At 37.3% G+C, this 11,157-nt stretch overlaps 1 protein-coding gene across 1 annotated transcript in view; it reads right to left on the bottom strand.

Annotated features, from left to right (window-relative positions):
• LOC108975171 overlaps positions 1 to 9,586 on the bottom strand; it is a 39,955-nt gene extending 30,369 nt beyond the window's left edge. The window contains exon 1 of the mRNA XM_018943498.1: positions 8,159 to 9,586. Coding sequence (XP_018799043.1) covers positions 8,159 to 8,170 — 12 coding nt within the window. The 5' untranslated portion in view covers positions 8,171 to 9,586. The remainder of the gene's footprint in view (positions 1 to 8,158) is intronic.
• Positions 9,587 to 11,157: the final 1,571 nt, after the last annotated feature.

The raw sequence follows: 11,157 nt of genomic DNA, 5'->3' as shown, positions 1-11,157 counted from the left end.
TTATATTTTTAATTTTTAACATGAATTTTATTTATATTTAAAGTTTTTGTTTACACATCTTGTAGCTATGACATATAAAAAACATATTTGTTTTTWCCCTCAGCTCATTTAATCATTTAAAAAGAACCTAAATAAGGGGCAATTGTGAATCGATTTCCCCAAATCGCATTAAAACATGTGACTTTCCCACTTCACCAGCAAATATATGGGTCAAAAATGCAAGCTTCAAAATATATATACATACATAACTACAAACACAACTCACATGGTGGCTCGTAAAGCTCCCAAAAACCCCCGCACGCATTCATTAAAGCAACAAGTTATAAATTTTAACCGCATTTATAGCGGAAATCGCCACCACCAACCGCATAATCGACAAGCGCGTAAGCACTGAGAGTCGACAAGAGTAAAGCCCTTGCTCCATAGAAGCGGCAAATTGGCAGAAGAGGCGCGCACCGCCCGCAACGTATCAATGAAGCAGACGAAAACCATTAATAAGAGGCAAGCAATGTGCACACGATTACTTTTTTGACAAGCGAAATGGGCAGCAGCAAGAAAAGCTTGAAAAAGAATGAATGGCAAATGTGCAAATAACTGTCTGCACACACACATATAGTATGTAAAGGGGTGTAAGTAGCAACGCTGTTTACAAGGAAAACGTGAAAAAGTGGCAAAGTGGCGAAATTTAAAATCAGCTGTTTACGTGAGGCAACAATGACGAGCGTCGAAAATGAGTGCAGCTCAAGSGACGGACCATTGAGCAAAGAAGAAAGTGTGTAAGAGTTTACAAGAGTAAGTACGCAGGCTGTGTGGCGTGTGGTAGTAATTAAATTGTAATATAGCGGTAAATATTGCAGAGCAGACATGCTGAGATAATGAAGCGTGTTGCAGCACAGGACATTTTAAGTGAGCTGGTGGACATTTTAAGCGAGTTAGTGCATTTGTTGCAAGACATTATATGTGGCAAGATATTTTTCAAAAGAAAAATGATCATTCTGATTAAACAGGCTAAGTAGAAGAGTTAATATAAGTGAAATAAATGCTGCAATACTCATTATGTGCATTTACAAGTGCCTATGCGGCATGCCACAAAGTATGGAAAGGCAAGCCGATAGGCGTTTTAGGAATACCATGAACACTATTTGCATATGAGCAACCTAAATTGATATACTAGCAACAGAAAAACAACAACAAACACTTGCCACCACCAAGCAAACAACAGGTTAGAGCCCAGCGCGTTGTCAAATATGCCGCGAACGATTTTAGTTAAATGGTAGTGCTGCTTTAACTCGCTACCATTATATTTTTGTGTATATGTGTAAGCAACGTGGACTTCTGCTGTTACTCGCGTCGTGGAGCGTCAAATTTCGGACGACGATACGCGCAAACTTTTAACTCTTTTGTCGTTAAACGACAACGAAATGCCGACGCATGCATAACATATGCGCATATGTATGTAGTTACAACTGACATTGTTGTTAAAATCGAAGCAGCAACGAACGAACCCAACGAGCGCGCCAACCAGCCACCCACCCACTTCATGTTGCACGTATGTAGTTATGTTGGGGCACCTCGCTCGAGTGCTCGTGGTCTCGTCACCGCTGAAATATACGCCCAACACAAGCAACAAAAACAACAGCACTGTTGTAGTGCGTGCAACGTGCTCGTTTAATACGTTYTGCACACACTCAGAAAATCGAAATTTACAACTCGCCGCTTGTTCGCATGCCCATACATAGAAAATTTGCCATAATTGSTGTCGTAGCGTTTGTTGCGCTTCGAGTTTAATCCACATCATAGAGTAMATTCACAGGCATATGCATTTGTTCACTCGTTAGCCGTTGGGTCTTGAGTTGGTCGGTCGTCTTGTTTGGTCGTTGGTTGGCTAACAACTGAACCGGCGCGCCAACATTTAACGCTATTTATGAATAAATATCGCACACAGCATCCCATACACCACCAGTGGCACAGTGGCAGCAGCAGCCGCCGCCGCCGTCGTTGTCGTCGGCGTTATCATCGTCGCCTCTCACAAGATGTTGCAAAAGTGCGCGCACTCAGCAGAGTAATTGCTATAACAGCGGCAATAGCTGGTTAATGGGTTGTTGTTGTTGGTGGTGGTGATGGGTGATGGTGTATTGGTGGCAGGCAATGCGGCGGCAACATTAAAAGGCGCTAGTTGACTGCTGGCTGCTGGCTGCGGGTTTTGGGGTTTATGCCATTATTGGCAGCATGCAAAATAGCTGCGACGGTGGCAGCCTTTAGGCACTGCGCGCCGCTTGTCCGTATGTACATATGTATGTATTTTGTTGTTGCCGCAAATGAAAATGAGCACAATTTTTGTGGCATGTTAAGTAGGGGTAAGGATAACAGCAGTCGCAGCAGGCCGCTAACTGTGCGCTTTTGTTGGTGTTGTGTCTCCTTTCATTTTTTTCCACATTATGGGAATGCCCGTCTGCGCTTTAGTTTGCATTTTCCTGTTATTTTTGCCATTTATGTTTATTTGTTTATTGCCGCCAGACCACCTGATTGCTAGCGCTGCGTTTTGCAGCGTGTTTTTTGTTTTATTTGCTGTCTTATCATTGCGCGCCGCGCGTTAAAGGTTGCGATTAAATAGCACGCTGCGTTGACCTATTGCTGCTGGTCTATATACACAGCATGATTATTGTTTTGCGGTAGTTTGTTGCATAAATTGTTTGGCTCAGCTTTAGCTGCGTTGTCGCAGTGTTGCCTTTAAGCGCGCGTTCTATGTGTGGCTCGTACTCATGGATATTCTTCAGACTATTGCCACTGGCGCGCTGATAAGGCAGGTGCAAGCGCTGTGGGTGGTGAGCTGTTGCTTTGTGTGTGGCGCGCTATTGTTGCGACAAATAAAACTAAGTGCAAGTGTAAGAAAGTTTGAGAAGATAACGCACTTCATTTTTACTCTTTCATATTTTTGTATGACTTTTCCACTATTGGCGCACAATGAAAGCGAAAGCCAAAGCCAAAAAATTAACAATAAGAATGATGACAAACCAAAAGGAGTGTCTGCATGTCGCAAATGTACATATGTATGTATATACATTTCTTAATGTTCCGCAAGTCACAATATGATTTTGTAATTATTATGACGCTGAGTAAACAGCGCGGCGGCACAAACAACAACTAACCAAATCGTCGCGGTCAAAGCAATGAATGTACGGAAGCAGCTTTAATGCGTGACGCGACGGTAGCAGGAGATGTTTGCGTTTGTTATTGGACAAAAGAGAAAAATTGTGGCCGAGTTTTAAGTTGGCGGATGTTAGGCGTGCGGCAAACTGGCTGATGTGCTGATGACGGCGACGTTGCGTTGCGGCTTCGCTGCGCTAGCGTTGAGACGACTGCGCGCGTTGTTAACGATTAGTGGCTTTAAAGGTAAATGATTAAAACGCATACATAAAAAGTAAGCGCTCACTCACGCTAGGCGAGCGCGCGTGTGCTTTTGAGCAGAAGTAATTAATGTCGTTGAAAATGTTCGGTATTTGTTTATTGCTTGAATGGTGGAGGAAATTATTGGCTGGCTAGGTGTTTATGCTTGTTTGATTTGTTGTTGTACCATTTTTGTGTTTTTTGTTTTTTTCGTGCGCGTGAAAGAACTGCAAAAAGATAAACAAGTGGCGTGTATTGAAAATTTGCCGAGCAAAACAAAGAATGTGAAGAAATTCAAAACAGTCGATGTTTCAAGCAACAACAACAAAAACAACAGGCTATAAAGGTCATGCCATAATTGCCAAAATAAGTGCGCGCATTTATATGAAGGTAAGGAAAAGGTTGGCGCTGCCGGCGTGCTACGTTGCATGCCACACAAACGCAGTTGAAGAGAATGAGCAGCAGTCATGTCTATATGTGTGTAAAATATAGCAAAGAAAGCGCAAACTGCAAACGTAAAACTGACAGCACGGACACGGATCCGCTGTTCTTGCAACGTTGAATGAGTACGACAGCATTACCGCTGGCATATGTATATCAGCGCCAAGGGGCAGTGAGGCAGAAAAATATAAAACCTGTGTTTGAAATTGACTTGTTACACCGTTACTTTGGTTTGCTAGAGGTTGTTCATGCAACACCGGCGTGTTTTTTAGTTTTTGCGCACATGTTGCATGCAGACAAATGCTTCTATGCATGCACATGCTATATATGTTTCAATAATAGCATAACAATGTTGCTTAAATTTTTTGATATTTCTATGAAAAAGATGTTTTTTTGTTATGAAAAAATTAATAAAAAAAAATTAAAGAAAAAAAATTATTTCAAAAAAAAAAGTATAGCGATATGCAGCGGAAAACGCGCTTAAAGGAAATAACAAGTTTACGCCAACTTTTCTAAGATTGTATGTGCGGCGCAACGTAATGTTGCACGCACGTCAGCCGGCTTTTATGCTTTGTTTGTTGCTCGCAACAGCAGCCAAGAAAGGAAGGAAGTTTGCCGCACAACAATTCAAGTTTTGCCAACTTTTCCGCATTGCAAGTTACATACATACACAGCTACACTTGCAACTTGGCGTTGTTTACGTTTCTTTAACGTGCGCGTTTATACTTTCCTCTCTTCTAAGTAGCTTGTCATGGACTCGCTGCTGACGTACGCTTATTTGCTACGCAGAAACACCACAATAACAACAAATAATGTGTTTAGGTGATTTATTTCTGCATAAAGAATGCAGCATGCAACCTTGCAACACGTGCTGTGACGTTAAAGCAAAATCAACAAACGCTGTTGCGCCTCGAAGCGCCATATGTCTGTCTGCTGGCCTGTAGGCAGTCGTCGACAAGTGCAATGCACAATTATATTATATATTACTATCTATATGATATGTATATATGTATATGTTGGCGCAAACGATTGTCTCACAGCTATTTTATTCGCAAGCGTCAATAAGGACTTGCTCGCTGAAACGTTTGCTTGCCACACGTGCCTCTGTTTTGTTCTAAGCACACATATGTGTGCATATGTGCGCTGTATGCATACATTTGCATCCTAACGGCACACATTCACTCACCAGCTGCGGAGAGGCACAGCGTCGACTTCGTTGCCTGCATGTTGCAACGACTTACGCCACACTTGTGGCTGCGTAAAGCGCCACTTTACACGTTAAGCGACTCACCGCTAGGATGCTGTTGCGCTTACAACAACAACAATATGTCAAAAATGCCAATCGCAGCCAGACATATGTTTGTTGTTGTGTTGCTTTGGTGCTAGGGCTCGGAAATTGGCGTAACCACATGTTGGATTTGAAGTTGGTCGGTTGCACGTAGGATTAACTTGTCGTTTGGCGCTATCAGCTCAGGTCAGTGATACCGTTATGCTTCAAAATACGTTTAGTTATGTAATTGTTGTTTTTATTTTAACATAAATTTGTAATACTTGCTTTGGTACTGGTCTTGTGTCTGCACTTATGTGAGCGCAGGACATGCAAGGATATTGAATGTGTGCAAATTAATAACTTATAATTGCCGGATTGGCAAGGGTTAATAACACTTATGTGCGGCACTTGCTGGAGAGTGCACGTATGGAAATGTAGGCAAAACTAAACAATATACATAAATTGCGAACAGTATACCTGATATTATTTACACGCGAAGACTTGCTCAAAATAAAATTTTTTGACCTAAGCAGTTTAGATTTTTAAAGCTTTATGCAATTATCATAACAGAAATAACTAAGGGCGGTATTCTTAATGCTATCTAACAGTTAGATTCTGGTTAAAAAAGGTGCTTTACCAAGATAAGTAGTTTCGGTTATCTAATAGATACCTTGTGGTTAAAAAAGGTGCTTTACCGAAAGTAGGTGTATTGGTTAAGTTAACCAGAACTTAACTGACAGATGAATGGTAACCAGACATTGCGAAAACGGCCCTAAATTGCTTAAGAGTACATAATGCTGCACTTGGCTTTGAGATGGTGAATAAAACTTGTGAGAAGTTTGAGTTTTAAATTAAGTCTTATACAGTTTATAATTTTAAGACACTCAAGTAGCAAACATTTGCTTTAATTTAAATTATTTTTGTGCAATATTGATGCATAATTTTTTTTAACCTCTTCTACTCACCACTATTATCACCAGTATTTTATTTGCCCAACTTATCATCTTCTCTTTAAATTTTAATTTAATACATAACTTTCCATTTCCAAGCTTTTTTCATGATTACTTTTCTATTCTCTGAATTATCCATGTCGGTACAGTAGTCTACATTAAGAAGCCTCAAAACCACAAATTACTCACTTATTCAATCCACAGCCAGATTCACATTCATCGACTTTCGATATTATTTGTTCCGATGTGTGTCATGACTAGACTTTCTAGAATTATACGTGTTATTTTTACTTATGAATAACGCATAGTCGTTGAATACAGGGTGTAGCTGTCAATTTTAAAAATAACTAAAGAATTTGTAGCATCATAAGATGTGAAGAAATTCTCACGAGTTTGGGGTAGAGAAATGTATTTCTAAAAAACTTGAAGTATGCAGATGTGCTGACTTTGCTAAACATTTATAGTGCTACATAATTTTTATAGACTTTTTGCTAAGCAAATAAGCCTGGAACTTAGATCTTATGAGTATATTTAGATAAAACCACAAAGCATTAAAAAGGGCTATAAGGGGTTTATAATATTTATTGAATCGTTAAAATTGTTTTTGCAATCGTAAATCGGAGATGACATTGTTTTTCAAGCGTAACAGTTGTTATTAAGTTTTGAAAATCCATACATTTCATAACAAAAGGATTAAGGAAATGCCTCCTTTCAGTTTTGACACAAAATTGCTTAGACAGCCTGTTTCGGGAGCGAAAATTAATTCAAACAGTTTTCGGAAAGTGTGATTGAATCGTATGCCATATTTGAAAATAACTAAAGAGCGGCCACGCGTTGGCTTCCGATCCATTTTGGAAAATAGTACAGATCAATATTGTATGATTATCGAATTATTTTCAAAATTCCTCCTTTCATTTTTAGACCAAAGTGGCTTAGACAATATCTTCATTTTCGCAAGTAGTATAGATTAAATGATTTTCGTATTCTATACTCTATAAAGCAGGCTTGAAGTTAAAATTAATGCGTACAGTGTGCGAAAAACACGATCGCGTTATATACAAAGAAAAGTAATAAAATTTAATTACGAATTACTTTGGTACTCATGCACTCTTCAAATGAAGTAAAATTTATTTACAATTTTGTATATTTTAGTTTATATTATGCAAAAAAATTTCAAAAATTCTCAAAAAATTCAAAATTTTGAAATAAAAAAATTCGTATATGAAATGAGTACTGTTTAATTCGAATTCGCTGAATATGTACAGTATGTAAATTGCAGCAATTTTGCCGTAATATAACTGTTAAATAATTGTATATAAAACTTTTAATTTCTTATTACTTTTCTTTTATAAAATGATATCTGCAATTGTTAATTAAAATTTTTAAGAAAAAACTATATTTATAAAAGTTGTCGATAGATTTTAAACATATTTATGTAAAATATTCTGAAAATTTTGTGGTTTCTATGATAATTAAAAATATATAAATTCATATTTTTTGGATTACAAGTATAATTTTGCTTGTAAATATATTATTTACTAAACTATATAAAAAAAAATCGTATTCAAAACTCGAAAAATATTTAAAAAAAGACAAATAAAAATGTTTTTTACTGTGAAATATATTATTTACAAGACTGTAACTTTCAAAAATTTCGAAAGAGATTGAAAAAATTATATAAAAAATATGTTTACTTAAAAATTTATTATTTCCAAGATATAGTTTTCAAAAATTCGTTTTCAAAACCCAAAAAAGATTAAATTTTTTTTTTCTGTTTGGAAATATAATATTAACAAGACTATAATTTTTTAAACTACTTTTGCAATGAAATAAAAAACATACAAACATAATCTTTTACAAGTTTTACAATTTTAATTTTTTTAATATTCAGTATTATTTCTCCTCTTTCTATCTAAAGCCTTTATACTTTTATTTTTTTATCATTTCAATTTTCTTTAATAAACTACGTCTCCTCCTTCTAACTAAACGCTGAAATAAATTATAAGCCAAACGCTATTCCCCTGCACTAATCACAAGCCAATTTGCTGTCAATACAATTATAATGTTAGTTTTGAAATTTAAGCGAAATGAAAATTTTTCAAAAACTCACCTCAGTGCACATTATTGTTTGAAGATAATAAAATATACAGTTGCCACTGCTTCCTCTTAGTGTATACTCCAATTGGTTGCTGCTGTTGCGCTTGCTGTCCTCTAGCTATGTGTGTGCTTGTTGCTTTTATGGGGCACAAATCATAAACCGACGATTTGAAGTTATGATTTTTTTGCAGCTTCTTCCAAAATAATTGTGCGCTTCTTTTGCTTTAGGCACTCTTCTCTAATACTTTTTGTTACTGTGCTGTATATATTTTGTGTTGAGCGTTCACAAAATGTTTTTGCAAAACAATTTTGTTGCTGCTACTAGTTCTAATAGTTGTGATTCCTAGGGTGCGTATGCCTACTTACGGTACGCACGCTGCTATTACACTTGCTTATTGGCGCAGTGCTAACTTGTCACTTGTTAGTGCTGCCAGTTGTTGTTGTTGCTGCTGCACTTGTGCGTGGTTTTGCGCGCTTATTGTGTTTGCCACAAGAGGTGCTGGCTTGCTGCTTCTTACTACTGCCGCTTTGTTTACACCACTCAATGCGGAAATTTGCTGATTGGTGTGCATATGTCACGCACACATACACACACATGCATATACACAGACGTTAAGATGCTGCAACAACTTTGGAATTTGCACTGCTTCTCTACTAGTTGTTGCTACTGCTGCTATTTTCGGCAAATGTCAATGTGTTGTTGGTAGTGTTTTATTGCTTTTATTGCTAGTTGGTTACACTTGACTTTGGTTTACTGGCTCAGGCGGTGTTGTTTGTTGCAGAGCGCGCGTTTTGTACAAAATGCACTAGTTTCTTATAGTAATACTTGTGTGGTATTTACTTTTAATTTTTACAAATCTTATATTTGCACAGTACGTTGTTGTCACTGGTTTGCTGTTTTATTTTGTGCACATTTTTTTGGTTCTTTTCTGTTTGATTATTCACTTGTCTCTCCAAAATGCCACAACTCGCAGTCAAATTTCATACAAAATTCCAAAAATGTCACTTTTCAACTGTCACTCTTTGTTGTAGTTTTGTTTTCGAAAATATTTTGTATTTGATTTTTTGTTGCATACAACATTTCTTTTTTTAAACTCGTTCACGTTTGCTATACACTTTGTTATGTTTTGCTTACTTGCTTGAAATAAATGATTTTTCGGCAAAATATTTTTTATACGTTTATTTGTTGTATAGCTGCTTATTAGTAATATTTAGATTTGTTTAGTGGAAACAATCACGTACGCGCGTTTTTTTGGAATGAAAAATATACGCGCGTTGTCATTACCCTATTGACAGCTACTAGCTAAGCTAATGTGTCGGCGGCGCTACTATAGTGTTTAGCTTTGCACAAAAATATGATTTCTTCTTTTCGACGAGACTACGACGAAACGAGCTAGCTAGCGAACGAACGTACGTGCGTGCGAGCAACGTTGTACCTTAGTCTACCATGCTAAAATCACAAATAATCTGGCAAACCGAAAGATACGTTCACCAGAGGCACACAGTAGAAACGTTCGAAAATGTGTTGGCTGCGTCGACTGCGCTGCCGACAGTCATCGTACATATAACGTTGCTTCGTCGACGCTGCCGTCGTCATCATCAACAAAGTCTAGCTGTTTGTGTATGTGTGTGTGTGTGCTATGTGTTGTTGCTTAAGCCACACAGCACACTCGACAATGCTACACTTACACACACATACACCACAAGCATTCAGATATGCACGCACACACACACATATACATAGCAATAGAGCGTTTGTGTTGCTGCAGCGGTGACTCGTTTCCTCACTGCGCTTCGTTTTGCCCAACTTCGTTGTGGTAATCTTCATCGTGTGTAGCGCTCGCTTGCTATCTACCTCGTCTCATACATATTGTATGTGTGCAGATAGGTATATACAAGTGTATATAGCTCGTTGTATACCCAATAATCAAGCAGGCAAGCAAGCGTTGCGCCAACGTTTCGTTCAACAGTCTGTTTGTCGGGCTGGCAGCGTGTCGAATGCTCTGTGTACGTACCTACCCAGTTGTCGGCATAGTCGTAAATGTCGGCACGGCACAGTGGGCTTTTCGATTTTCGATAAAATATAGGACACTTTTCTTTTAGAGTTTTCATAATCGTTTTTGCTGGATAAAATAATGTGTATAAAAATCGAAAATTGCTGTCAGATATAATAACCAATATAACCATATTATAACCAAAACTCATATTCCCTGTCAGATAAAATAATATATGTATAACGATTTTATAACCAAAACTCTTATTTTGTTTCAATATAAGTGACTCCTATTATATCATTTTTACTTCGTCTGTAAACTTATGAAAAGTGAAAATTAATCCATTGGATTTTTAAGAGATATGTACGTACATTTTACCCTTTTAAGGTCCTTTACTAACTCCACATGTCTATTCCGGTGTTGATTGTTGTCGAATGGAAAGTCCAAATTCAAAAGTTGATTTTTAAGTACAACGGCTTAATACAAAGCGAACCACGTCCCTTAATGGAGATAACAATATTATAGTCATTTAAACTCTTTATAAATATTTTGGAACATTTGATGTGTCTCTGAACTTTCGACTTGCCTGCACTCAATAGAGGTTAAAAATGTGAAACTGTCAGAGGATTTTCGAAGTAAATCGCTTTTGTACCGAAACTAATAAGGTTTCCTGTGAATGTTTAAGCTTCAAATAATTCTCCAATAATTGTTCGTTGCTGCAAAATACTCGTCACAAATGGCTTAAAGAAAGCCCGTATACACAAAAACAGAACAGATTGCAAAGCCTGAACTATAATGCTTCCCCCTACTATATAAAAAAAAAAAAACTGTCAAACTTTGCTCTAAACTTCACTATAAAAAGCTGAGTGCTTGAATTTTTGTATTATCACAAAAGAAAAATAAAACTGCAATTTTTTGGGAAATATCAGCTGAATTTTTAAGAAGACTAACAATAACTTGGATCGGTTCAATAGAAGTGATATTATTCGATTTCGAAAAAGTTATATTAGAACAAACT

Source organism: Bactrocera latifrons, unplaced genomic scaffold (genome assembly GCF_001853355.1).
Source record: "Bactrocera latifrons isolate USDA-ARS-PBARC rearing strain unplaced genomic scaffold, ASM185335v1 scaffold_62, whole genome shotgun sequence".
Taxonomy (NCBI): domain Eukaryota; kingdom Metazoa; phylum Arthropoda; class Insecta; order Diptera; family Tephritidae; genus Bactrocera; species Bactrocera latifrons.
Note: the sequence above shows the minus strand (reverse complement) of the source record. Positions and strands in the feature narration are given on the sequence as shown.